The sequence below is a fragment of the Colletotrichum fructicola genome (assembly GCF_000319635.2).
Source record: "Colletotrichum fructicola Nara gc5 chromosome Unknown KSG_Nara_v1_contig05, whole genome shotgun sequence".
NCBI lineage: Eukaryota > Fungi > Ascomycota > Sordariomycetes > Glomerellales > Glomerellaceae > Colletotrichum > Colletotrichum fructicola.
Window position 1 is genome coordinate 1,312,244 of NW_027094055.1, and position 26,968 is coordinate 1,339,211.

A 26,968-nucleotide genomic window follows, 5' to 3' on the forward strand; every position below is an offset into this window, starting at 1 on the left:
TTGCGGTAGAAGGGCAGATAGGCACCGAGTGGTGCAGGGAAGGGCCCACTTGGGGGTCGAGCACGACATCATTCGCGGCGGTGGTATGCGACAGGAGTGACCGAGTGACCTGCTGACGTGCGAAATCGTGACTCCGACTCACCACCAACAAGCAGCAAAACACCCAAGTCGCCTCCTCATCCAGGTGCCGTTGCGTTGCCGTGCCTGGCTGCTTGCTACCCTCCATCTCGATTTCGATTGCCCGTCGGTCGGCCTTTCCCCAGTCAGCGCCCTTCCCGAGGCATCTCCTTCTCGGCTTCCCGTCTCCACGTCATGTTCCTGACTCCTCCTCTCTGCCCTCTTCACTGATCCGTTCCATCTTCTCTCCTTCCTCGTCGTTCTACAATCCATTCCGTTGCGTGGTCTGGTCCGGTTCTCCTGTCCTGCATTTTCGGAGGAGGAGGAAGAGCGGCTGTTTTGTTTCTTCCTTTCAATCAAACCTCCTCAGCCTGTCACCCTCCCTCCCGCCGACGCCGGCGCCTCTCCAATCGCACTCTCTCATCACCGCCGACATCCCAAGTCCGGAAGCTTGATCCATCATCATGGCGCGCGCCTCGAGCCCGCCGACCCCGTCCGATGACCGGACCCTCGTCGCAGCGCCTCCCGACGACGACGATGCCTCCTCCACCATCAGCCGCCTGAGCTCCCGCTCGTCCCTCGATCTCCTCCACCGAAGCTCCTCCCACCGCCGCCGAAGCCGCCGCTCCGCGAACACCTGGAGAGCAGTCTCCTTCGTCGCCGCCCTCGTCTCCGCCCTCTGCGCCGGCTCCATCACCGTCTTCTCCATGTATGGCCACATCTTCCAAGAGCGCCTGCACTACACCCAGTTCCAGGTCAACGGCCTGGCCATCAGCAGCTCAATCGCCCTCTACCTGCCCGTCTCCATCCTCGGATACATCTGCGACCGCGTCGGTACTCCGCCGCTGTCATTGTTGGCCGCGATACTGTTTGGTGGAGGATACGCTATTGCTGCGGGGACATACCGCCAGCTGGAGGATGAGAACTTCGGAGGTCTGCGCGACATGGCCGGAAGGCGCATCTCAGGCGGTCCCGATTGGACGTATCCCCTGATGATCTTTGCGTTCGTCTGTGTCGGTGTCGGTACGTGCTCCATGTACCTCGCCGCCGTCGCAACCTGCGCGAAGAACTTTGGCAAGGGCAAGCATCGCGGACTGGCTCTGGCGGTGCCCATTGCTGCGTTCGGATTGAGTGGCATGTGGCTCAGCCAGCTTGGCAGCCGTGTCTTCTACGAGAAACTGCCGGACGGATCGCCTGGAGACCTGGACGTCTTCCACTTTTTCGTCTTCCTCTCCATCCTCTTGCTGGTGGTCGGAATCGTCGGGGCCTTTACTCTGAAGGTTGTCGACGAGGAGGAGATCATCGAGGAAGCTGTCGAGGAGCTCGAGCGGAGCGGTCTCTTGGAGCGCAGCACGTCGTTCCTGAGTGCTCGTAGCGGCGGCAGGGGATATGGCGCTATTTCTCAGATTACCGACGAAGAGGATGGCGGGGGTCTTGGGCCGGCCGAGGACGATGCGAAGCTGAAGAAGAAGCTCGTCCTCAATGCCGAGACGAGAAGCTTCCTCACGGACCGCACCATGTGGTACTTTGCCCTAGGCTTCCTGCTGATGATTGGACCTGGCGAGGCCTTCATCAACAACCTCGGCACCGTCATTGGCACGTTGTACCCCCCTACACGGCAATACGTTGGTCCCCCGACGTCAGCGGCCACCCATGTGTCCATCGTCGGTATCACCAGCACTGTCGCACGACTGGCGACGGGCACCTTGACCGATCTTCTCGCCCCGTCTCCCCAGACACAGCATCTGCAGGTGTCCTCGAGCCCACCATACATTCGCGGCAGACTGGCCATTTCCCGCGTTGCGTTCCTCCTCTTCTTCGCAATCATCCTATCGCTGGGTCTTGTGGCCCTGGCTTCCGGCTTCATCCAGGAGCACGGCGAACGCTTCTGGATTGTCTCCGGTCTTGTCGGCTCTGGGTACGGAGCCGTCTTCAGCCTGACGCCCATCATCATCACGGTCATTTGGGGCGTCGAGAACTTTGCTACCAACTGGGGCATTGTCGCCATGTTCCCGGCTCTGGGTTCGACGATTTGGAGTCTGGTCTACTCGGCCATCTACCAGTCCGGCGCAACAAAGTCGCCTTCACCCGGAGAGGGCGGAGACGTCTTTTGCTACGGCATGCAGTGCTATGCCTCGACATTCTGGGCCATGGCAGTCACCGTCTGGGTGGCCTGCGGCATGGTCCTCTACGCCTGGAAGGGCAAGAATGGATGGGTCCAACGGGGCATTGTTATCTAAACCTACATTATCTACATATATACAGCAGACAGATCAAGCATGCACATCGGCGTTCAGGAAACAGGAGGAACGGTCTTGGGTAGGGCGCATCATATCTATCGCCATGATTTCATTGGGTATATATCGCATAAAGTCATAATATTTCGGGCCAGTCCTGTTTTGCCTCTTGTGATCGCTACCATTCTCTTGCATCCGCACACCGTGCTCTCTCCCTCATAGCATTAACAGCGCAATGAGGGTGGCGGCTCCCATCACCAGCCCCGCCATTAGGGGCGTGCTCCGCGCTGCCGTGCTCTCCCTTTCAAACTCACTCATGGTCTTCATGCAGATCCACTGCGAATACAGCAGCTTATCGAACAGCACGCTCATCACCGGCGTATACCCGTTCAGCCCGCCCGTCGGCGTCGTCGTGCCTCCGTCCTCGTCGAGGATCAGCTCCACGTCCGTCAGCTTCATCAAGTCATACGCCGCCGGCAGCGTCGGGTGGCAGCCGTTATTCGCGCCAGCGTCCTGCGCCGGCGTGTCCGGGGCGTCGGGCCCGATGATCTCGGCGCCTGTGATGTTCACCGCGCCCGCGATCAGGTTGCAGTGGAAGTTCTTGTCCGTCCGCGTGCGCTCCTCGAGGTACATGGCGACCTCCTGGCAGCGCGGCAGGTCCTCGTCCTTGGCGTGCTCCGCGCGGAAGTCGTCGACGTAGCCCGTGATCTCGTCCATGCAGCTCTGCTGCAGCCACGAGGAGCAGTCGGTCGTCTCGTCGTCCTTGACCTCGTGCGCGATCGGCAGCGTCTGGAAGAGGTGCTGGAAGATGAGCGCGCAGCCCTTGGGGTACTTTGGCGACGAGAGGTTCAGGCCGGCGGGCGCGCCGAGGTAGTACGACTGCGTGTAGACCTGCTTCTTCATCCAGTTGGAGGAGGAGGACGTGGCGGGGCCGTTGTGCAGGGTGGCTACCGTCACTGACAGCTTGCGGATGTCGGTGATGTTGTTGTCGTCGATGGGGATGTCGAGGACCTCCGGGGCGATGCCGACGCGGCGCAGGACGGAACCGCCGAGGGTGCAGTTGGACTCGCCGACGAGGTCGTGCACGGCGCCGTCCGGGCAGCCCACGTCGGCGCAGCCCTTGAGGGCGACCTCGGTGAGGATGGGGACCGTTGCGAGGGCGGGCCGGACGCCGCTCCCGGGACCGATCCCCGCGGCGAGGAGGGACCCCATGAGGGGGAGCGGTCTCATTGTTGGTTCTCCCCCGGTCCCTTTTGTGTGATGTTTGGTGGTTGTGCCTTGTTGTTCCTTGAAGTTGCTTAAGGCCAAGACTTTTTTTCTTGCCGCGTTCGCGAGGCGAAAGCCAAGACAGCCGAGCCGTGGAAACCGATGACACACGGTTTACTCTTTTCTTCACTGCGGCCGATTGGGCGAGGCGGCAGCAGGCGCCTTTCGCGTCTCACGGCGCGCGGCCGTGGTATGAGTGATTGCGTTGGTTAGGTACGGATAGGTAAGAGTGCGTAAAGAGGTGGTAATGTCTTGGGTGCGTCTGGGGTGGCCCGGAAAAGACGGCAGCACGGCGCAGGAGGAAAAGGCTCGTCGCGCAGATGTGAGCGGCCAGCGGCGCGGCGGCGGTGGGGATCTTTGGGGGGTGAAAGACAGCTCTCACTCGAGGCTTTGCGGGACGGCGGATCCGACCATGCTACTCTCTGTGCCTATGACGTTTTTTCGTATCGTTTCTTTCCAGGGGGAGCTCGATGTTGAGGTTCGTTGCTGGCCGATTCCAGCTTCATCAGGAAGAGTGTGAAGAAGAGAGTCGTGTGCGGGGGTGGACTGGCTTTTTTTTTTTTTCTCCCTCACTCACTCCAGCTGCTGCGGATTACATCAACACACACGGCGGCAGGCAGGCACCACGGGCGAGCGAAAAGAATACCTCCGTGGGAGTCGAGGATGGGGTCGCGTGGTGCGAAATGATAGGCGACTGGGCGTGGGTTTTCTTGGCGCTTTCTTGGCATTGCTCACCGATCCTTTGCTTGATTAGCTAAGGTTGCTGTTGCTGCTGTTGGTTGTAGGTCCAGTTCCATGAGATGTGGCCGTGGCTCTTGGGTTTGATTAAGGACATTGCGGTTGATGCGGGAGTGGGAGAGATGGAGCAGGAGTTGAGATGACATATGCATCGAGCAATGATAAGGTTTGTTGGTAAACGGTGCTGTTTAAGCATGAACTGCATCTTGGGCTTGGGTTTCGTCAAAAATTGCCGGGCGGGAGGGATTTTGGAACAGGACTAGGAAAGCTTTTAAGGTATGACTAAGGTCGTTAATTGTTAGGTTCGTTCGATAGCAGTTCCGGGACGACTTCCGCGGAGGGTGGTCTGGCAGGGGTCTCCCTTGTTCGGAGAGGATGGGAACATGCAAACAAGCTTCAATCTCGAGCGAGAGATCTCTGTGCTCCCCCATGGTTCGCGAACCATGCTCTGTCTGTTTCGCGGACCAAACCCACCAGTTTGAGAAGAACCATCTAGTATGACTGTCCGGCAAAGAGGACTCAAATGGGGCTGGCCGATGTTCACCGTCTGACGACTCGGGCGGAGCCAGTTCATCAGGGAGGCTGTGCAAGGAAACAAGAAGCCAATGGAATCCAGCAGACCTGCGCGCCCTGGATTGCACGAGCCACGCACTGTGCAGCAGCCATGTACGCACCGCGTAAACACGCAGACGCGAGTTATCACGCATCACTTCGCTGTCGACACCGACTGTTGTTGAGGTATGTTGTTGCAGGCGATTCGGCTGCCTTTTGAAGGCAATCGCACGAAACTTGGTCGAGTCCAGCTTGGCTCCCTCCCTGCGCCCATGACGCCCATCCGCAGCGTGTCAGCTCGTTCACTCAGGCTATGTTCATAAAGCGTGGCGATGCCCCGCCGGCCAGCACATCCTGAGGAAAGCAATTTATCGACTTTGAATTCAGTCAGTCTCTGTACAGCCTACGCCAAGAAAAACCAATTCAATAATCCACTCCGGCATGAACATAGCTAATGGATCGAATACCGAAGCGTCTTGGGGGTCGCCTCCGCATAACGATGGGACGCCGTCGCTGAGGGACCAGCTGGAAGCGGCGATGTGCACGACCCTCCCCCTCGGCGCCGCCGACTCCGCGCGGCGCTTCCTGCCGAATGACGAGCTCCACCGGCTCGTCACCCCCGCATCGGCGCTCCGGACGCTACGGGAGGGCGCGCTCGGCCACCCGGAGGAGATCCGGAGCATCTTCGCCGAGACCATCTTTACCAAGTCGCCGCAGATGGTCAAGACATTTGCGATCCTGGTCCTGATTGAGCGCCCGGATGCTGTGTTTGAGTTTATGAACAACTCCATCGACGACGGCGACCTGCCTCTGGAGCCGACTGTCGAGGGCGGCACACTGGTGCGGTCGCAGAGTACCAACAAGGTCTTCGATCTCGCGCTCGCGGGGCTAGGGAGGGACCAGGTCGTGGCGTTCGAGGAGATGCAGTGGAGGGTCTGCGTTCCGGTGATGGACGAGCTGGGCGCCGAGGGCAAGCCGCGTCAGTTACATCCGAAGACGATACTACCGTTTATCTGGGACGGGCCGGTAGCGCCGGTGATACAGCAAGGCGGCCATTCTAGGGTCTACCAAGTCCGCATTCACCCGGCGCATCACCGTTTCGGTGCATCAGAGGTATCACAGTCCGTTCCCCGACCAGTGTTTTCATCGTCGCTAACAGCAGAACCAGAATCACACCCCCTTCGCCGTCAAACAACTCAAATCCCCTTCCCACAAAGCCTTCTCCCACGAGGTCTCAAACCTCAAGAACTTCAACGGCGCCCCCCACATCATCAAGCTCCTCACGGCCTTCAAACACGGCCCGACGCCATACCTCGTCCTCCCCTGGGCCGGCCCCGACCTCCAGTCCCTCTGGACGCAGACCGACGGCCCCGCGGACGAGGAGCACGCGATCCTCACGGCGAAGCAGATGCTCGGCGTCGCGGAGGCTCTCAAAGCGATCCACTACTTCCGCGTCAAGAACCGCAGCCGCGGTAAACCCACCCCCAACGACGCCGCAGCCGGCAACGGCTACCATGCAGATCTCAAGCCGGAGAACATCCTCGTCATGGACGACCGGTGGACCATCACTGATTTCGGGCTCTCATCCGCCGCGCCTACGGACAGGCCGCTGGGCTGCTCGCCGACGTACCGCGCACCCGAGCATGATGTCGGGAAGTTTGACGGGCAGAAGGCGGATATCTGGTCGCTTGGGTGCGTGATGAGCGTCGCGGCGACGTGGATGGCGTTAGGAAGGAAAGGTGTGCGAAAGTTTCGCGCGAAGCGCGCGCTGCTTGGTAATGGGCCGTCTGGGGAGGACGGCAAGGTTGATGATGCCTTCTTCGAGGCGCGGGACAGGAAGAAGGGCAGCGGGTTGAGGGTTAAGCCTGCTGTGACGCACGTAAGTTTGGGCTTGGATCCTTTCGCAGAGAACGCTTTTTGCTAACAGGATGCAGTGGATCGACAAGCTTCACCAGTCTCCCACCGCCACCCCCTTCATCCACGACCTCCTCGACCTTGTGAAGAACGACATGCTCGAGGTGGACGGGGAGAAGCGCATCGCTAGCGACCAGCTCGTGGACAGGCTGCGGGAGATGCATCGCAAGTGCTCCGAAGAGCCGGGCTACGCGAAGCCCAACCCACGAGCGCCGGAGAGAATCGCCGTGCCCAAGATTACTGACCATCCAGAGGCTCCACGGTCCATCAGCGTGAACATGGTTCAGCTGCCCAGCCCGAGCACATATAAATATTCGACCCATAACACGTGGCCTCTGGAAACCCACCAGCTGGCCTCGCAGAGCTTCGATCCGGAACCGGACGGGCGGTCTTCGACATGGACCTATGCGGCGGCGCCTGAGCAGCCCTTTGGCAGTTCAAGTTTCGGACTCGGCAGCAACGTGGCATTGGTGGATCCGGTGTCCCATACCATCCCAATGGCCAGCCCCAAATCTCCACGCCGTAAAAGGCGGCGAGATGCGGAATTGAGATCGCCGGCGCAAAGCAAGCGCCAAAAGTCCGCGTCACCTAGGTCTCCCACTGACAAATCCTCCGGGGAACTGTTTGCCTGTCCCTATTTCAAGCATGACCAGGAGAAGTACGGCACCAAGGAGTGGAACTCATGCGGTGGTCCCGGATGGGAGATTCACAGATTAAAGTAAGACGGACCAACTCTTTTCGTGCGTCATCCTGAGGCTAATGGTGATATTACTAGGGAGCACCTGAAGCGTGTGCACAGGGTCGAGGGTCACAGGTGCAACTGCTGTCTCCATCGATTTTCCAGCCTGAAAGGGCTGGCTGAGCATCAGCGTTCCGAAGTCCGCTGTGTCAAACAGGAGGACACAGGAGATGACAGCATCGACGAGACGCAGTGGGGAAAGATCCAGGAGAGGAACCGGGGAATGAAAGGCGCCGCCAAGTGGGAAGAGATCTACAAGACCATCTTCCCGTTGGACGCCGTCCCATCTCCTTGTAGGTTCACCCGGGAGGGCGGCTACGAAGTCTGGCTATGTTACTGATTGTATCTCTGCTCCCTAGATCGTGATGAGCCGTCGAGTGACTTGACTCTTGCCGCCTTCCGGAACTTCCTGGAGAACACCATGCGGCAACAAATCAGTCATGCGGGGCAGGTCAGATGCCAGAACGGACTGGACTTGCTCACTGAATTCGAATTGGCCAGATCTTTATCTAATTCAACAACTACATCCGAGGTTCCCTCCCTCGTTGTTGATGACAGCCGCTGCGATACAGGCATGACCATGTCAAGCTTCGAGTCACCTGCGTTCACGGAGACATCGCCGTCCATCATCGGCTTCGGTGCTGAGGACGTCGGGCTCGGCATGTCTCCTTGTGCTCCAGAAATGCAGCAACACCTGTCATTCGGGCACGACTTTCCCCTATTTCCAGCATCACCGCATGTCGATATGGGGGCGAGCTGGCAAGCGCCGTCTTTCACTTCAATACCGGGTCCGACGTTTGATGAGTCTAGGCTGTACCCTGATCTGTCCCTAGGTCCGTAATGAAGACGGGAGAGAGGTTGTCGTAAGAATAGACTGTTTCGTGGCAGGCAACTTCCGATATGGACGAAGCAAGTAACATAGAAGAACTTGGTTCGAACGATCTTGACATTCTTGGGCAAGGTGAGAGATAACAGCAATCAGAGTAATACGGTGTCAAAGCAGGGACACAGGCAGTGCAACATGGACACAAAAAAGCATTCTTATACCAATCTCACATGTAATCTCAATATAAAAGAATCCCCATTTGTAATAACATCTCGCCTATGTCCATCACTTCGCCAATATTAAATGATAGCCACGACTTGTTCCCAGAGACCCGATCGACGTAAGTCGCTATTGTCGGGTGCTGTTTGAAACAGCATCGCAACCAAGATGCAGCGATATATAACCAGATCGTCGATCGTCTTAGTCGACTGGTCTTCCCCTGCAACCTGGGCGGGCCGCCATTTCCGGTACGTCTGATCAAGCCCCAGTTCAACCACTTTGGCCAGCCTGTTCAAGAGTTGATGAGTGTTGAACAGCTCCCATTCTTTTTTGTACACGGTACACACAAGACGCTTCAGCTCTGAATCGAATGGCTTCCACTGTGAAGCCAAAGGTGCCAGCGTCTCACCAGGACCTTCTGAGGCGTTTCGCTTGGGTTCGTCAGCGGCACTGATCGAAAGGCTCTTGCGATCACAGCTCCGTTGAATATTCCAGCTTCGATGAGCTTCATTCAGAGTTCCATCAGTGAGGCCCAAAGATTTCAAAAAGTCGTCCAGCCACCGAATCGTGCGGGAATGGTGGTTCCAGATGTTACCCTTTCCGGTGTTGGACGTTGAATGACTCATGTCTTCTTTGTCAAATGCGATGTTGGCCGCCAGCATCAATGTGATGGTCGTGTTGCAAATGAGAATCGCGCGAGACTCGATGTGTGCTCTTGGTTGGCCCAGAAACCAACGATCCAGCAGCTCTAGTTGTAGAAGCATAATGTATCTCAAGTAGGAGCGGGCTTCTGGGGAATAGTCGACAAACCACGTGCGGAATGTATCAGCGTTGTGGAGCATCTTCAGACAGAGATGAAGAACAACTTTCAAGACGATTACTTTTGGCGTCTCGCTGTCGCCGCACTTCAACTGCTGGTCCACATCGTTCCGGACTCGCTCGACGTGTTTGTCATAGCTCTTTCCATTGATGAGTCCGATTTCAGCCATGCCGGTTTTGAGCCACTGGACACCCCCCCAGCCCGGAGGCTTCAGTGACAAAGGCCAGTCAGACATGTCATCGCCTCTGACATCTTCGCTTGTAACCTCTGTCCAGTAGTGTCCGTTCAGAGCAAGTGTCGTAAGTGGAGGCTTCTTGCTGAGAGAATCCGTTGGAAATAAAGCAGGAACATGTCGCGGTGTGCTAGCCAAAAACAACCCAACAACTGGCATGTATTGCTCTTGAGAAAGCTCTCCGTAGTCCAAAATGAATGATTCTTGGATGCTAGAGGCGTTCATCTGTTCTTTCGATACAGCCAGCATGAACTTCAGTGTCTGGACACGATGTTGTCCGTTCAACAAATTCAAAGCCGTAAAGGGCGGTTCGTTCTCTCGGGCAGGAGGTGCCGTCTGAAACAGCGATTGTTTACCGGTCTCTATGGTTCCACGTGCATGGAGCATGGCCACTCGGAGTTGTGACAGGCTGCGAACTGTTTGAATATCCTCTTGGCGGGTCTTCTGCGAAGAGGCTTTCTTGCCTCTTGTCGTCTTATTGTATACCCATTTGGCCCCAAGGTCGCCGAGGATAGGGCAAGGATCTTCCTTGACTTTGTTCTTCTTGCTGTACTGCCAGTACGCCCCTAGAACTCCGAGTATAGGATGTTGGCGAAAGTCAAATTGGAAGCCATGCCCGAAGATGACAGGATATTCCGACTGCTTATTGAGGGTCCAGGTTGCCCCTCCTTGTGTTGTCGAGGCAGCTGTGACAATAACCCCAATCTGTGCGGAGGCCGGAGCAGCCACAAGGTCGCTCGGTAGGTAGTCAGCAGTAACCCGCCGTGTGCCCTGGTCATCCCGAGGTTCAATTTTGTCAAGACCGACTTTCTGGAAAAAAGTCGATCCACGTCGCAGCTGGCATCTCTTTCGACCGGGAAGATGAGGTCTTCCATGGAAACATCGCGCGGAATATCGTGACCAAAGCGGACCTAACGTCGTCCGGGTTGTGCTCTGTGTTCTCGTCGATTTTCTCGACTTCTTCCGATCTGTTCATGGCAAACTTCTCCAGGTCTGTAAACCCAGTGTCGTTCCTGGCAGTCGTGTTGACACCGCAAAGAGGCTGGCCCTTGAAGTCCTCATCTCCCGTGATCTTTGCGATATCCTTATTGATCCAGCGCTCCAACGTTTCCATGCGAAAGATGGGAGTTGATGCGGTGTATTCGAAGGTCCACTCATGCCAGTTCCATCGTCGTTCTCGCTTCTGGGACCACTTCTTGCCAATGGCAAGGTGGTTTGTCGTTCGGCTACCCTGTCCAGGGGCGATGATAACCTGAATGATGGGAATGAGGGCAAAAACGAGGGCTATAACGCCAATGATGAGGGTGAAAACAAATGTGAGAGGATCCCAGTCAAACTTTGCATCATCAGCCTTTTGGCCACTGTCCAAAAGCTGAACGATGTTTCGAAGGAGGCAGTCTGTTGAGTTACTGTCTTGGGGGCAGGTGGGGCTGTCGGCGTCCATGGCAAAGTCGGAATGAAGCTGTGAACTAAAAGATGTGGTGCTCTTTCCGATTCACTTGCTGGGTGAAAGAAAACCAATTCCTCAAATACTGCAGGAAATCTATCCCAAAGGGCCATCTTGACTAAGATAACATCTTGCGTAGCTAACTGACACGAGAAAAAGCAAGCTGGTCAAGGGTTCCGTTGCCCAGAATATTGGGTCGTTGACAGCTTGGCGCGCAGCTGAAGTACCTTTTGAGTAATTTGCACGAGAATCAATCCGTTTTTGTCAAGTCACAGTCCGCTATGCCTCTTTGCCATCAGTGTGTCTGACAATTGGATACGGCAGGCAGACAGCTGGCCCTCGAAGGAAGTTCCAAGAGTTCGGCATCCCACACTGATTCAGTGGCGCCGCGTCGCCTGCATGTATGGAGATATCCCCTGGTGGATGCAAGTCGGACGCTTCCGGTCGATCACGTCGTGCAGACAAAAGATAAGCATAAGTGTGTACTTACGTGTCCGATGCTTCTCGCCCTGTTTTTCTTCATACACAAACGCCCTTCAGTGCTGCCAAACTGTCCGCCCTAAAACACCCGTAAGGCAACCACGTACACAGCAATACATCTACTGACAAATTGATGCTTTTGGCTTTCATTTATGAGATATGTTCTGATTTGACGTCAAGACACTTGCAAAACGACATGGCGTTATTACAAAGTGACATCCGGCGTACATCACGGGGAGCTTGAGGAGTCCTTTCAAAGGACTCCTTTGCCCTGTATAAGATCTTTGTACTGATCTCAAACAGGGCGGGTGTTTCCGCAAACCTTGCCCATGCACAATCCCAGCCCGCGATTGATATGAAGGTCCCGCTCGAGAGTCTTGGGGTCAGGGGTGGGGCTTCAGGGAAAAGAAATAAGTCGGCTCGACTATTCCGTAGATAGGCTACACAGCGAACCTCTCCTAAGCACATACCTAGGATACTGATGTGGATTCATCGTAATGGGGGAAGGCGGTTCCAGCTTTAGCCGCGCATGGCCTAAGGTCAGCAAGGATAAGTCGTGTGACTGTGATTAGCATGCATGACATGCCAATCCATGGCCTGGAAGAGGGAGCAATCTCAAATAACAACGTCAGGGATCATTGCAGCGATGAGAAAGACTGGGCGAAGAATTTGATTCGCCTTTCTATTGGCAGCGGCTTTTCCAGAGATTAAGATCGGGTTGACCACCAGTTGATTATATTTGTGATGTTTTGGCCCTTCAGAAGATAATCTAAAGACTTTTATCTTTGACAGCAGCTAGCTGTGATCGATTCGATTCAAATCAAGTATATTCGCGACTACTTCCAAACTTAAATTGAGGGTTTCCACCCGTAGATTGACCAGCTAAGTCAAAGAGGTTAGGCACATTTCTTACAAAAAGTAGGATGGGATTTCTCTCACATGTTGAAGTAAGCATGTATGCTTCTGTAGGCAGAGTCGCGACGAGCGTCCTTGCCGAGGGCGAGCACATTCTCCTTCGTCCAGCCCAAAGCTCGCGTCAAGGGGGCCATGATGAAGCCATCCCAGTGCGGGGCAATGTTCTCAAGGTTCTAGATACCAAGTTCTTTGTGCTTCTTGTCTTTGGGCCATCCGTTGGCAGGCCACCTGTACCTCTTAATATGGACGTCTTCGCATCCGATATTCGCTAAGGCGTCCTTGAAGCGGCCGAACTCCTGAAAATGGCTTCCTAGGCCGACAAGGCCCTCGTGCCACAGACGGACGCTTTTCATGAGGTTCGTGTCTTTTGTGAGGCTTCCGTCGTCGGAGAGAGGCACGGCATCGATGTCGTTGAGCTCTACATAGCCCCCGGGGTTGAGGTTGCTGTACATATTATGCACTTCAGAGTTCTGCTTTAGCTAATGAGAGCGCGAGATGAACTCACTCGTAACACTTCTGGAGATACTTATCCCAGTCACTAATGCTCCCAGTCATCATTCGGCTATGAATGTAGTCGAACCAGTTCGAGAAGGTCCAAGGTTCCTCAATGTCGTCAACTTCGAAAGTAACGTTCGGCGGCACGCTGTGAGACGTGAGTAAGGCGCAGTCTAACTTCTGTGCTCCGACGGGGAAGAAGCTGGAACGTACAAGCCTGCCTGAACAACTGAAAGATCCACGCCAACGACCTGGTCAGGAGTGTTAGTAAAGTCCCAGTATGGTACGTGTTGGGAGTTTTGATGGGCTTTCTTCTGATTCGGGGTGCTCGTCACCAAAGTCTATGGCCCAGATACCAGAGCCGGTGCCGATGTCGAGAACCCTCCCAACCTTTGTGCCGGTGTTATTTGGTGGCGCGGTGCCGAGGCGACCATCGAAGGTTCGGATGAAAAGATTATGTTGCAGATGTAACAGTTTAAGGCCCTTTAATACGAGTTGGAGAGTTTCGTTCAGGCTATATGCTACTAACCCAGGCGATTATTCTGTCTCTCGTCGCTCGGCATAGAGTATTCTGGTACGGTTGAGCATTGCGCCCATTCTGCAACCCAGAAGACTTACTTCCGTCATTGTAGGTATGATAAATTCTTCCATTTTCCATTCTATATTCTAAGATGGAACTCGTCACACTCGTGGTCGATGAAGCCAGGCTCTCCTAACATGTCTAGTGAGCCCAGTCCGCGGATGACAACACTCGTAGAGGCGGTGAGGTCTTACCTGGGCTACAGAGATGTCATCTCCAAGTACCTATGAGAAGGTCAATAGCAGCCCCAAGATGATCTTGAAACGATTCACGCATAACAAACCTCGTCAGGCACAAGAGCATCGTTGTTGTCCTCTGCAGACCGGATTAGTAGTGGTTCGGCTTGAGATGCTGGATAGAGTTTGTTTGTTTGTTTGTTTGATATTTAACGCCGTGGCGGCAAGGGCGCAGCCGCCCTTGCGGCAGACCTCCCGAAGGGTATGTGGCGTGGAGGGCCGCAGGCTCTAGCTATATACTCTGTAGTACACGTCTCTTCCTAGCGTCCTCCAGATCTTGCCCGAGGGCCAATATGTGTTCTATCCATCCCTAGTTCCCACTGGTGCCCTAGTTCCGTTATAGCAATCTGCTGTCCTGGTGACTATAGGTAGTCTGTTGTTTTTGAGAGGATAGGTTAAGTCCTATCTCTTAGTAACGCGGGCAGATCTTCTGGAAGAAGTCTGTCACGTCAAGGAAGGCCTGGAAGCCTTCAGAGTCGATAAGTAGACCCTTAAAGTAGCGCTCTAGGGAGCCTATAGGTCCTAGAGGCTCCCTTCGGCTATAAGGGTAGAGGATAGGCCACCGTTGCCTCCTCACTAGGGTCTTACGGCAGTAGACCAGGTGGTCTGCCTCTTTAGCCTCCCCACAGGAGCAGGTGAGCAATGCCTCTGTGTGATTAAAGCGTTGATGATACTGTTCAAAGTCTCCGTGGCCTGATCGTGCTGCCAGGAGATAGTGAAGGGTAGCTCTTGGTAGAGCTAGTTCAGGAGGGCAGCCAAGGGTGGCCTTAAGCCCCAGCTGGGTATAACGGGGGGGTGCTTCTTGCTTCCACCATTTCCTATGCTGGTGTTGTTTGCGTTCTTTGGCCAGTCGCTTAATCCCTGATAGGGTAGCTAGGAGGCCTCTTGGGGCTGGCAGTGTTGTGCCCTCCTTAGCTAGGCTGTCAGCCTCTTCGTTTCCTTTTATCCCTTGGTGCCCTGGGCACCAATGGGTCTGTATGTTCTGTATCCTTGCTATCTCCTGGATCTCCAGGAAGGCCGCTTGTGAGGAGTCTGGAGCTATGCCTCGGATCCCCTGAATGACGCTGGTGTTATCAATGCAGATATGTATAGGCTGGCCTTGGGAAGTAAGGAGGGCCCTTTGGAGCCCTGCCCTCGCCCCCTCTGCCTCGCCGTCAAACACTTCTGCAATGTTAAGGCGGCCGCACCCTTGGGCTATCCGTTTGTTGCTGCGGTAGATAACGAAGCCGAAACCTGTAGCCCCATTAGGGGCTTTAGAGCCGTCTGAGTAGATAATTGTATGGTTGTCTGGCACAGTCTTAATCCAGTCCTGAAACGCTTTAGCTGCTTTCTCTTTATCCTGGCCAGCTGTAGGGTCTTGTGATCCTGAGAGGTGCTGTGGCTGTAGGAGCAACGGCCTTGGGCACTTAGGTAGGAGGGCTGCTGTTCTTTGAAGCCTTGTTTGCCGCCGCCCTAGCTGGGAAAGCCTTGGGACTAGGGGGTGCTGTTGGTCAACCTTCTGTAGGCGTGTAGCGAAGCGTAGGCGTACTGCTTCGAGAGCTACTTTTGCGGTAGGCAGGCCAGAGTCTCGGAGGAGGCTGCTGGTTGGCGTGGTCCTCCAGACAGGTAGGATAGCCCTTGCTGCTACTGTTATAACCTTCTCTACCCTCTTAACCAGGCCCTTTTGCCTTGTGCTGACTGTAGCTATCTGGTTATCAGCGCTACTGCTAGTAGTAGTAGTGCTGCTGTTCCTAGCTGGTCTCTTTAACCCTGCATACCAGGTCTCAGCTCCATATAGGGGTTGCGCACTGGTTGTCACGCCTGCCGTAGCAGTGGCCTCAGTGGTAATGTTAGCCATAGCATGTGGTGGCTTTACCAATTACTTGAATGATGCGTTGCTTTCAGGATTGAAGTTCTAACTGCATGTGGGATCATAGCACAGCGAAGGTGAGATAAGCCAGCGATGAGGAAACAAATGTTTCATGAAGTTCAAACAGGTGTCCCTATTTACCCCTCTTCTTAGCGAGATGAGCATGCAAGTTGCCTCGTATGTTGGCGGCGAAGATGCCATTTTCGGCCAAATCATGCATGGTGTGGTTGGGAATTGCATGGTGAACCAACCGGCCAATCGTAGCTTCCGTAGGTAAAGCCTAGTACCTATGATCCATGACTTTCAAGCTTCACTTCTTGTCGCAAGTATCATATTTGACCATGAACGTTCATTTAGTATTCTTTCTGTTAATAGTAGAAAACATTCAATCCAAGCAGTCTACAAATCTGGCATCGAATGTCTGGTGCGGTCATCCTCGGCCGTTACTCTTTCGTGACCAGACAATTACCTGCCACTTGAAGCAGAAGTTTGAAGCAGGGTAGTGTCCGGCCGGCTCCCATTCATCTCTACTTTCCTTCCGTGTCTGCTCTCTCACTGCTGACTGCTGTCACGACGTCCATCTGTATCTGTGGACCCTCCGCTGGACTCTGCATCTCATAAGCAGGGACTTCAACTGAGCGCAAACTAGGCGTGTTATGCATACTCGCGTAAGACCTTGTTCTTCCCCACCCTCTTTGGCCACCGTGCTGCCACCACCACCAACGCTTATGGCTACTGCCTGGGGTGATCTCCCAAAGCGGAACTCTCCTACTAGCAGGGCCGCTGATTATGACGGTATTTCCGAACTCTCGTATTGGCGTTCTCATGAAAGCGAATCGGTCGAGGCCTGTGTCGTGGGCATCTTTGGGCGCACTGCATAGAATCGTCGTCGTCCATAAGATCGAGTTGAAGAGCCCATTCAGAGCCAGAACGCATCCCGCAAAGGCGAAGTAGGGGACCCCAAGGTCGATGCCCTGCAGAGAGGTAATGCGTCCTACTACCAAGGGGACGCTGCAGGCTATATAGACGAAGGGATAAGCTAGAAAGGCTGGGTGATACCCAGACGGCCGTGGGCCTTCCTGTTGTTGTGGCGTCTCGACCCTTAAGGGCGGTACGTCGCTGTGAATTGATGTACGTTTCTCCGGTAAATGACGACAGCTTCGTTTCTGTCGCCAGAGCGTGTAGAAAACAAATGAGTAGAGAATAATGGTTATACCAATGGAGACTATGACCCAGAAATAGTGAGCCCAGAGTCGCCATGGGTCGTATGCATTCGAGATCCAGCACCTAGACGCCATGGAGTCCACATCAGCTCATTCAAACATATGCAATGATTCAACGGAATCAAAGCGAAAGGGAATATCTTACCACACATTGGCTCTCATGAAGAAGGACTCGCCGGGAGTCTCCGGGTCCGCTTCAGCCACCCGGACCCCCGCGCCGTTGATGCTGAAGTCGAAGATCCACAGCCCAGCAATCGCCGTGTAAACTGCCCATGGTGGTGGCTTGATACCCAACCCCACAGTCAAGAAAGTGTTCACTGCAATTACCGCGAGAAAGAGACTGGCCGCTAAGTTGCTCGTCGACCCCAGCCAGCCCTGCGCCCAACATACCCCTGATGGTGCAAAGATACCATCAACTGCTACCCAATAGGAACTCAGCCCATATGCAAGGGCCTCCATCATGTCCGCAAGCAAAAGATTGTAAACAAGAATCGGAAACGGGTTGCGCACTTGTGGCTCGGCATCTTCATCGGCTTCCTGAGAATTGGTGTCGGGCGGTCTTTCTTGGGCTTCCGCAGCTAATCGGTCCAGCTCCAGAATACGCTCAAAGCCGGTAGCCCCGGAGCATGGAGCATCGAGCCCGAGGGACAGGTCGGGGAACTGCGGGGCGGCAGCTGTTGCGGCGGATGCATTTCGTCGACGGGCCCTTCGCTTCTTCCGCCTTCTCTCTTCTAAACGTTCTGAGAGGAGCTTGTACGAGATAAAAAGCCACAAGGCGGTAGTCGACACGAATGATAAAAGCGAGAAAGCCGTCAAGACGATCAAGCCCAGCCGGTGGTTTTGTGGGAGAGGCGCCAATGTCCCGCGTTGCGCCGCGGCTGACATGGTGAACGGGCATCTAAGAAGGCCATGAGGAACCGATGGAGACGTTCGAAAGCGTGGTGGGCAGCAAATATAACGCAACCCCTCATTATTTGAGGATATGTGCGCCCTTACACGCCTAGGTTCAGCCTGTCTTCTAAGAATCTTCTTCCAAGTTACTAGCTAAACCTTGAATCATGGTTTGAGGTTAGCCCGAAACTCTTTTGTTGCTACTCCAATAGGCGCGCAGGGTACCGTGAACGATCCGACGCAGGTCGCGTCGCTGCAAAGTCTAAGTAAAAGAACACCTCTTAGTTCCTGTTTCATACCTAGTTGTCAACCAGAGATGACGGCGACTATTTGTACCACATACATGGCAACATGTGATGCTTTGAAGGTAAAATGGCGTTTACACAGGTGTGGTGCGCCCACTGGGGAAGCACAGCGTCTACGGCAAACCTTGTCCCCCGCGGAGAATGTGCGCTGCCCACCTAGATCGGGCGGGTTATCCGACGGGAGAGGGTCTGGAAAGAGCATGGGTTCCCAACCGTCAATGACTAGAGCTACCGGAAATACGAACGCCTCGCGAAATGGTCAGCAACAGTTTTGCCACGTGAGGATAGACTTCAGCCTGACTAGCGAAGCGTTGAATTAGTGAACATTGCCATGACTCTGCCGTCGGCGACATCGGCGATAATTTGCCCATTTCATCCTTTTGAGATACCCTGGGCCATCTTCTGATAGAAGCTCAATCTCATGGGACACCTCGCTTGACACAGACAGTGTTCCTCGATGGTGAGCTTTGACCTTTGTCTCTGATTTCATGACTACAATCTCGGTGGCTTGGAAAGCACTATGCTGCCAAGGCTCAGTTGGCAACCACAACAGCAGTACTCAAACAGGTCAAATGAGTCGTTCTCAACTCTTGACGGATTGGCAACGCCATCAGAAGTCCTGATGTCGGAGGCCGGAAGTTGCGCAACGCCGTCGGCATGTCGGGCCCCGCCACCAAATTAGTCCCCTTCCTTCTCTCCATAAGTTGTCTCAAGGGATGGCAGTGTATGATGAGGGGATTACGGGTTTCACCCGATCGATTCATAGATCGGTCCAAGCTTCCAGACCTCGTGGCACCCTTGGGGTCTCGTCAGGGATGACGAGAATGGGACTTACCGAACCATGTAATCCGTGAACGCGACTCGTCAACCACCTAGGTAGTTGCGAGAGAAAGAAATGTCTTTGATACTCAGCCTAAAATTCGGGCTTCGATTGCTGTTGTGACTACCTAGGTACCTCGGCAAGAAACATTCCATGTACTCTCAATCGTCCCACTGTACTAAGGCAACTTCTCTCTCACATTTTGATTCTGGCGTGTACACATCAAGACGTAGAACTAAATCAGGTTTGAAGCCTACCGGGACCGACTATAAGAAAGTATCTGCCATGCAATTGAAAAGAACTCGCTGCTGTTGACCTCCCAGTGATCAGGACGACTATCCACACCTGTCGGCCTCAGTAATCGCTCATCAATACAGTAGCGTGAACGCCAACCAGGGTCGTGAGAACGTCATTGGCTTTCTGCACCTGGACCCATGCAGGTCGACGGAGGCGAGGCTTCCCCGCTTCCGCCAGCTTTTCCATGTCAGATTGAACCCGCACCGTGGCCTGATCACACCTGATAGAAAGGTTTATGATTGTTTCATACTCATTCTCCGGATAGTCTGCAATGGCTTCGTGTCACGCAAATCCCGCTATTTCTGAACGCAAAGACATCCCTATCGCTAGAGATATAGGCAACAATGTCCACAAAAGCCCCACTGACACGAATTTGTGTGCTGATTGCCCGCGGATCGACTTCGAGGCTGCCTTCGATGAGGCAGCGTGGGACGAAGCCGCAAATGCGCGCAACTACATTTATCTTCAAGACTTGACCACTCGCTCGGACTGGGATCGGTGGCAAGGAGATTGGGTTCAAGATCCAAGCGACGGATTTCCTCCTTCATGCTGGTTCTGCGAAAGTCTTCTCAAGATATTGTTGAATCCAGATAAAATGAGATTCGAGCGAATATGTGGAAGGCCGTTCGAAAGACTCGTGGCGTTCGACCGATGGTACCGACCGAAGAGTTGGTATCGCTTTTTTAGGGATGGTGGCAAAGGTCCAAAGTGCTGGGCCCCGACAGCTTACAAAAATGTTGGGCGGGACGGAATCGAGAACGCGCTCTACATATCCGCAGTGCCAGCAACGCCCCCCTGACGAAAAGGCGTCCAAAATGATAAGTCCACTCGTCTGCGTCAGGGGCTCAGGGATGTCGGGGTTGTTTGAGCCCCGTCTAACGTCTCAGTTCGTGGACTTCGATCTCGTGAAAACGTGGATACAAACTTGCAACGAGCATCATCCTCAATGCTTGAAGAATCAAAACCGCCCGACACCACACATTTGACTTATTGACTGCGTTGAGAGGCGTATCATCCGAGCAGAAAGGGGCTCACGCTATGTCGCCCTCAGCTACGTCTGGGGTTCGGCTCCAACCACAGACACGCCTTTTTCGAACACAGAACGGGGAGGCCTTCCACGAACCATCGAGGACGCGATTTCAGTGACACTCAATCTAGGATATCGATATCTCTGGGTAGATAGATATTGTATTCGCCAAGACGATGAGAGCGACAAAATGGAACAGATCCAGATCATGGACCAGATTTACGAATGCGCGGTCTTGACAATTATTGCAGCCGCAGGAAGAGACGACAATCATGGGATTCCCGGTGTTGGGAAACAGAGAATTGTGCAAACTTGGAGAAAGGGGCCATTGAGCTTCGCTCAGCTCAAGTACCCTGAAGATGAAGTAGAAGGCTCTGTTTGGAATACTCGAGGATGGACCTTTCAAGAAAGCATTTTGTCCCACCAAAGACTAATATTCACCAAGTCCTCAGCATTTATCCAATGCGAGAAGTCTAAGGTATACGACCTCCTGGGGTATTTGGACCCCATTGGTACGAACGCGAAGAAAATCGTCGAAGAGTACGACTCGGCCATGGCTGTGTCCAGTATCAGCAGTTGGCGCTCCGTCATGGTTTTCATTCCGACTGAAGATAGTTCAGTCTCGATCACAGACAATTTCGAAAAGTTCAAATTGACCACAACCGCAAACTCAAAGAGAAACTTTACTTATCGAGCCGATATCTTCCATGGCCTGCGGGGGATTTCTAGGAAGTTTGAAAAGACCTCAGCTCCGATTTACAACATTTTTGGCATTCCCTTTGCACTTTACCATGACCAAATTTCGGCCGAAAGATTCTTTGTCTCTGGTCTAAGCTGGCATTGGGAAAGAACTGGTTCACTAGATGAATCACCAGAATGGCCACACTCGTCAACGTTCCCCACCTGGAGTTGGGCCAAATCTCTGGGCATCGGTATTATCTGGGGACAGTCGATTCCACTCAAAGATGACCTGTTTCTGTGGCCGACTGGGATTCGATTCCGCATGAATGAACACGCTCCCGCGTATACGCTAGAAGACTGTATCAAGCTCAGACAACAGGTTTCGCCCATGCCTGAGTTCCACGTTCTTGAAGTCGACGTTTATCTTCTTTCGGTCCCCATCTTTCTTACTATCACGGAGGACACATCGGAAACTACTGTCTCTTTTTGGGCGGAGCCCTGAGCCTCCTCATCGTCAACACCTGATGCGTGGTTGAAAGATCCCATCATGAACGGGAATAGACTCAATATTGCGGGCAGAGAAGGAATTGCCGAACAACTATCCGCCGGGAGCTGGGATATGATGGTTCTGGCCACAAACATCAAGGAAGTAACCAAGGGCTACTTCGAAACCTTCTACTTCTTCATACTCGAATGGGAGGTTGTTGATGGCAGTCGGCGGGCGTACAAAGTGGGACGAATGGAGATCCAAGCAAAAGCCGAGCCAGGGGAATCCGGGCTAGAGCGTCTGATGAAAGCGCATGGCATCACGAGAGAACAAGTACAGATTCACTAAGTGTACTGCATTTTGAATTTAGATTTCTTCACGGACTACCAGTGTCCACCCAGAAATGGCCTTTATCTAGCTCTTGGTACTTGAATGAGACGGCATTGCATTTGCCTACTGCTCCTAGAGGTGGTCTACTCATGGCTGAGCTTCCTGCCACTGACGGAGTAAATGGTAGTAGTGGCAAAGAAAAAAAGCAATGAGATGTTCTTCTTCCTCCATTTTAGGAAATGGCTTGGTCATGTCACAGTAAGCATGTCAAACGATATCACGTGATTGGCCAAGAAAACACTCATAGCTGAACGGAATGAATGCTGATATATCAATACGTACCTGTGTCTCCCTGGCGTCCACCATCGAGAGACTCCCGTTCATTTCTTTCTGACAATGGATCGGATCGAGTTGTGACTGCCGGAGAATTAAGCCTAGACCCAAACGTTCAGCCACGAGAACAATGAGATACGTGCGTTGTTCTCACTGACGCATCCTCGAAGACGTAATTTGATCCCATTCATCGTGAGTATGAGTCTGGAACAGAAGCGAAGTTGAGCCATGAATACCAGCCGGTATCCCCACCGGCTCGTCCCTTTTTGTTGATGGTATTCAATCTGCTATAGTGAGCGCGATTGTTTTCGCCGAAAAGTCGATTGCTTCTGGCCAGGGGCTACAAGACTTTTGAGGACGCTACGATGCCACGAATCAAGCCAAACACCCGCGAGGCTTATCACGGCATTCCTCGCTTAGACATTTGTCTCGGGAAGCAATGCGCCCCCCACCCTGCCAAAGGGCGTTGCGCATGTGTCATTGTATATGGCGCGCAGGCCTTCGAACCAAAATTCCGCAAGGTAAATCAAATGCTAGATTTATCCGAAGCTATTGTTTCTGAATCAGAGAAAACATGCGAACGCGCAATGCCGGACTCCAAGGAATGGGACTGGCACCATTCTTCTCCGACTTTTCTCTGAGCTCTCCCTTAATTCCTGTCGCCCACGATCGCGTCATGACAAGTTCACTCTTAAGGGACACAACCGCCGGTGCTCTTCCAGCAGTCGTCATCTCTTGTTGATGCTGTTGGAATAAAGTCCGCATTGCACACTATCCAAACAGCCGATATGGGCCCCTTCGGGAGGAGACGTCTTGAGGGCCCATCTCTGTTACATCTTTTCTTCACCGTCATCCTGCTGGGTTCCTGGGATATTCTCAGCACGAAGGTCCGTATCTCGATGTGATTCTCAACTCTTCATGCTGATGTGCAGCCCAGGCGACAGCGCAAACTACTCGTCGAGATCCGATGGAAGTCGCCAAGACCGAAGACAATACCGCAACAGAACACAATGCAGGGCAGCACATTTTTAAGGGCGAAAGCTTCTACAGCTCCGAGGCGATGGAGCATATCCTTCCCGAGCACATGTTCCGAAACAATAACGTCGCGGTCATAACGGAAACCCACCCGGCGAAAGTGCCGAACCTGGTCCCGATCATGTTGCACTTCGCGTCGTCTCTGGGACCCAAGTGGCCGGTGGTTCTCCTCACGCTGCAAGAGAACTGGCAAATGCCAGAATCGATGCAGTTCCGACAGCTAGTGGAGGCGAAGCGCATCGCCATCCTCTACCTCCCTCCCGGCACGGCTTTCCCGGATCACAAATCCGTCACATACTTCATGGTTCGTCCGTGGCTATGGGAGCTGTTTTCGCCGGCAAACAGAATTCTCCTGTTCCAGGTGGATAGTATCTTATGCTCGCAATCAACAAGTAAAGTCGACGACTTCCTAGAGTGGGACTTCATCGGCGCGCCGATTTTAAAGAAGCACGGAAATGGATACAATGGCGGGTTGTCATTACGAAACCCAAGATTGTTTCTCGACATCATCAAGGAGCAGCAGAAGAACCCGGGCAGGCTCAAGGTTGAAGATCAATGGTTCTTTGAAAGATTGCAGGAGCGCAACGCGCGACTGCCCACAGAAGACCAAGCCAAACGCTTTGCTGTTGAGACGATATTTTACGAGACGCCGCTGGGTTACCACCAGCCGAAGCGTTGGCTGCCGAAGCGAATGGACGAGATCAGAGCATGGTGCCCTGAAGTAGACATGATTGGAGGGGGCCAGCACTTTTACTGAGTATGCACTTGTATCTATACTGCCTTGATTTGCTTGCACATAACTGGACATTACCCGCATTGCGCCAATGTCTGAAAACTTTTGGTGAATCGACTACATGGGATGCTCAATGACAACCTTCTCCAAAGATGCAGCTCCGTGTGATACACGCTGTATCTCTTCGATTCCCTCCTCAGCCCCCTTGACGAAAATGACATTGGGATGTCTAGGAATCCGGTAGGCCGTTTCCACCACATATTCCATCACCTTCCGGGTACGAATAGGGAACTCAGGATCTTGAGGCTCCCCCATTGCCCCAATGCTGCCCGGGGGTCTGTACGTGGTACAAAGGCGAAAATCCGGATCGTGTTTGACGGGGAGTGTGCTAGCCAACTTAATCGCTTCGACGTCCGCGCCGTCCGACAAACACTTGCGTGTAAGTGCCGGAGACGTCTTGTCTGCCTCAACATCCGGAGACATAACACCACTGCACGCCGTATCGAAGGCTGTGGTAAGCGTGATCCCGAGCTTCTTGACGGTGGCCTGGATGTCATCCACAACGCTGGGGCTCCTGTAGTCGAAGCAGTGGGTAGCACCCAGGTCCTGGAGCTTGGCGTGATTCTTGGGCGAGGCAGTGACCAAGATCGGACTGAAGCCAAGCTGTTTTGAGAGTTGGATGGCAGAAACTCCGACATTCGTTGCACCGCCCCAGATCAGGATGGGCCTGCCAGCAGGACTGGTGCCCTGAACACCAGCCGCTGGCCATCCAGAGCCAAGGATATTGAAGATGGCGTCTGCGGCAGTCTGAGCTCCCATCAAGCAGCCACCAGCATCCTTGAGATCAAGCCCTTCCGGAACTTTGTAGGCGAAGGCATCTTCCACGATGGCCTTGTCTTGGTGGGTACCGAGTGAAGATGGCTTCGGGAAAGGCACAGTGGAGACGCCAAAGACAGAATCTCCAACTTTGAAGCTAGAATCGGGACCCGTAGCGTCAACAACGCCAGAGAACTCGAAGCCAGTGACGTAAGAATGCAGACCCACGTGGGCGAAGTTTAGGTCGCAGTGATTGATGCCTGAGTATTTGACTGAGATCAAGGCCTGAGAGCCTTGCGGTTCATACTTTTTGTTGACATCGCGAATGGTGAGGCTGGCATCAGCGCCGAGGTAGATGGAACGAGACATATTGAAGGATTTGGTTGTTGAAGTGACAGTCTCATTGGTTCCAGGGGATATTCATGACGCCGTTGTACGCGGGCACTGGATATATATGTACTAGATCATATTCTAAGTGTTCATCATCTCCACGAGCTAGTGGTGTTGGTGATGTAGTTGAAGACCCGTTAAACATCCGCCGTGGTCGGAATTACAACTCGCTGTTGCCCAGCTCCGAAGACAGATCCACTCCGCCGTTGCCGGACAGGAAGGATTGCGCCCGACGGCCGGCGCGGAGCTGTCCGGAGGCCGACCGGAGTAGTCCAGGCGTACTGATCCCCGGAGATAGGACACATCTGGCGGGCGTAATGCCGAAGAGACCAACAAGATGTGAGCCTCTCGAGTCATGCTTTAAAGTTTTGCCCAGACGAATGCTGTACGGCATTGTATTCGTTGGTAATCAACTGAGGTTTAACATCCGCCGACTTTGCCTAAATGAATTATATATATGTACTAGATCACAGACTACTTTCTATTCGTAAACAACCTCTATCTCCTTCACTTTACTGAAATATTCCTTCTTCGTCTCGGCACCTATCGCTTTGCGCGTATACTTCTCGTTGATGTCTAGAATCATGATGGCGCCCCCTTCAGCCCACGCCATACTTTCGTTGGCGGCCCATCCGACTATGAAAAATCCCAACTTATTGTATAGGCGCTGGCCTGCAGTGGTTGCGATCAAGATGATTGGGGCTTCGTTTTCTCTCGAGCGCTCAAGGCCCCATTCCATCAACTTCTTCCCAACTCCCTTGCCCTGCCAATCCGGATGAGTGTTGAGGGTAAGTAGGTTCCAGAACGATTCAAGCGGCGCGTAAGGGTTCCCCGATTCCAAATTCTCCTTGTCGAAAACCGCCTTGCGCTCGCGATGGAGAGCCTTGTCCAAGTGAAAGTAGTCGACATATCGGTTTTCCCAGTCCACCAGCGTCCTTTCCACGGCCTTGGCAACCCCGGTGTTGTTGGACCGCCATTTCAAAGTGCGAGGATCATCTTCGAGACCGTTCCACTCCCAGCGGGAGTACCCGATTATCTTCCCGCGAGGCCAGTCTGCAGGGTCTTCGTGGTCGGTGACGCAGACGAATGAGTGAATACCTGGCTTCGCGAGACTCGCGCGCAGGGCGCGAACGATGCGTGCGCGCCAGCATTCGGGAAACTCGCGACGGCGAGGGTAGAGCCATACATTCAGCTCCGCGTCGAGAAATGCAGCACTGCCATCCACGATGCCGGGGATGTCGGCATGCGTCACGGGCCGCGTATGCATGGTTGCTTTTGGTGGTAGTTACGGGTTGATGAGAGTGAAAACAAGATAGAGGCAAACCTCAAACCGAATGTGCTAGAGGATTGGAGTGGAATGCGTCCAGAAGAGTATGCGGAGATCGCTGGCTTTAAGTCAAGGTAAGACGAGGGGTAAATTTGAGCCGTGATTACGCCCTCTTTGCCAGCGTCGCAAATTCGACCATAACGATCCTTAAATAAATCGCGAAGCAGCTTGGCTTCCCGACCCCGATCCCGTGTTCTAGCCTGGCTGCCTACTCGCTTAGGCAGATGCTGTTGTGACTGCAGTGCACTCCAGGGCCTTTTGTAAGTTGGTTCAGGGTCTTTTGTAGATTCAGAAATGGATTTGAGCCGTGTGATTGGTGCATAGCCAGATCGTATCTAGTAAGGGCGTGATGATGGCAGATAAAGGCGCAATAGCAGGCGATGTACGGAGCCCAGGCCATGCATACACATGAAAAGGGCGCGCCTAAAACAACGGCGTTGCAAGGGTCGGTGGAATCCTGACTGCTTATGGGACTCGTGATCCGGTCCGAAGCTGACGAAGAAAAGGAAAAGACATAAATGCGAGAAAAAAGGTCCACTTTCAAATCTGAACATGAAAGAAGTCGTCGTAACTGAGGAATTTCGTGATATATCTATTTCCTCTCTTGATGA

At 53.6% G+C, this 26,968-nt stretch overlaps 10 protein-coding genes across 10 annotated transcripts; 4 read left to right on the plus strand and 6 right to left on the minus strand.

Moving 5' to 3' along the window:
• Nucleotides 1–581: 581 nt before the first annotated feature.
• Nucleotides 582–2,357, plus strand: mch1 (putative transporter mch1; the record flags this gene model as incomplete). Its single annotated transcript, XM_032037636.1, has 1 exon — nt 582–2,357. The coding sequence occupies one exon, from the start codon at nt 582–584 to the stop codon at nt 2,355–2,357; it is 1,776 nt and encodes a 591-aa protein (XP_031883661.1).
• Nucleotides 2,358–2,570: 213 nt separating this feature from the next.
• Nucleotides 2,571–3,584, minus strand: CGGC5_v009031 (uncharacterized protein; the record flags this gene model as incomplete). Its single annotated transcript, XM_032037635.1, has 1 exon — nt 2,571–3,584. The coding sequence occupies one exon, from the start codon at nt 3,582–3,584 to the stop codon at nt 2,571–2,573; it is 1,014 nt and encodes a 337-aa protein (XP_031883647.1).
• Nucleotides 3,585–5,447: 1,863 nt separating this feature from the next.
• On the plus strand, nt 5,448–8,404 carry CIPK22 (CBL-interacting protein kinase 22; the record flags this gene model as incomplete). Its single annotated transcript, XM_032037634.1, has 5 exons — nt 5,448–6,023; nt 6,079–6,789; nt 6,845–7,542; nt 7,600–7,856; nt 7,923–8,404. The coding sequence occupies 5 exons, from the start codon at nt 5,448–5,450 to the stop codon at nt 8,402–8,404; spliced, it is 2,724 nt and encodes a 907-aa protein (XP_031883654.1).
• A 284-nt stretch (nt 8,405–8,688) lies between these two features.
• Nucleotides 8,689–11,104, minus strand: CGGC5_v009033 (uncharacterized protein; the record flags this gene model as incomplete). The annotated part of the gene is made up of 2 exons (XM_032037633.1): nt 8,689–10,226; nt 10,468–11,104. 2 exons carry the CDS (start codon nt 11,102–11,104, stop codon nt 8,689–8,691), a joined length of 2,175 nt encoding a protein of 724 aa, XP_031883655.1.
• Nucleotides 11,105–12,675: 1,571 nt separating this feature from the next.
• CGGC5_v009034 (Secondary metabolism regulator LAE1) lies at nt 12,676–13,624 on the minus strand (the record flags this gene model as incomplete). Its single annotated transcript, XM_032037631.2, has 4 exons — nt 12,676–12,946; nt 13,008–13,145; nt 13,211–13,248; nt 13,616–13,624. The coding sequence occupies 4 exons, from the start codon at nt 13,622–13,624 to the stop codon at nt 12,676–12,678; spliced, it is 456 nt and encodes a 151-aa protein (XP_031883646.2).
• A 3,402-nt stretch (nt 13,625–17,026) lies between these two features.
• CGGC5_v009035 (uncharacterized protein) lies at nt 17,027–17,770 on the minus strand (the record flags this gene model as incomplete). Its single annotated transcript, XM_032037630.1, has 1 exon — nt 17,027–17,770. The coding sequence occupies one exon, from the start codon at nt 17,768–17,770 to the stop codon at nt 17,027–17,029; it is 744 nt and encodes a 247-aa protein (XP_031883657.1).
• Nucleotides 17,771–20,415: 2,645 nt separating this feature from the next.
• Nucleotides 20,416–21,408, plus strand: CGGC5_v009036 (uncharacterized protein; the record flags this gene model as incomplete). The annotated part of the gene is made up of 1 exon (XM_032037629.1): nt 20,416–21,408. The coding sequence occupies one exon, from the start codon at nt 20,416–20,418 to the stop codon at nt 21,406–21,408; it is 993 nt and encodes a 330-aa protein (XP_031883658.1).
• A 1,436-nt stretch (nt 21,409–22,844) lies between these two features.
• Nucleotides 22,845–23,848, plus strand: CGGC5_v009037 (uncharacterized protein; the record flags this gene model as incomplete). The annotated part of the gene is made up of 2 exons (XM_032037627.1): nt 22,845–22,943; nt 22,994–23,848. 2 exons carry the CDS (start codon nt 22,845–22,847, stop codon nt 23,846–23,848), a joined length of 954 nt encoding a protein of 317 aa, XP_031883660.1.
• A 93-nt stretch (nt 23,849–23,941) lies between these two features.
• Nucleotides 23,942–25,009, minus strand: fsdC-2 (Trans-enoyl reductase fsdC; the record flags this gene model as incomplete). The annotated part of the gene is made up of 1 exon (XM_032037625.1): nt 23,942–25,009. One exon carries the CDS (start codon nt 25,007–25,009, stop codon nt 23,942–23,944), a length of 1,068 nt encoding a protein of 355 aa, XP_031883492.1.
• Nucleotides 25,010–25,511: 502 nt separating this feature from the next.
• Nucleotides 25,512–26,297, minus strand: CGGC5_v009039 (uncharacterized protein; the record flags this gene model as incomplete). Its single annotated transcript, XM_032037623.1, has 1 exon — nt 25,512–26,297. The coding sequence occupies one exon, from the start codon at nt 26,295–26,297 to the stop codon at nt 25,512–25,514; it is 786 nt and encodes a 261-aa protein (XP_031883490.1).
• Nucleotides 26,298–26,968: the final 671 nt, after the last annotated feature.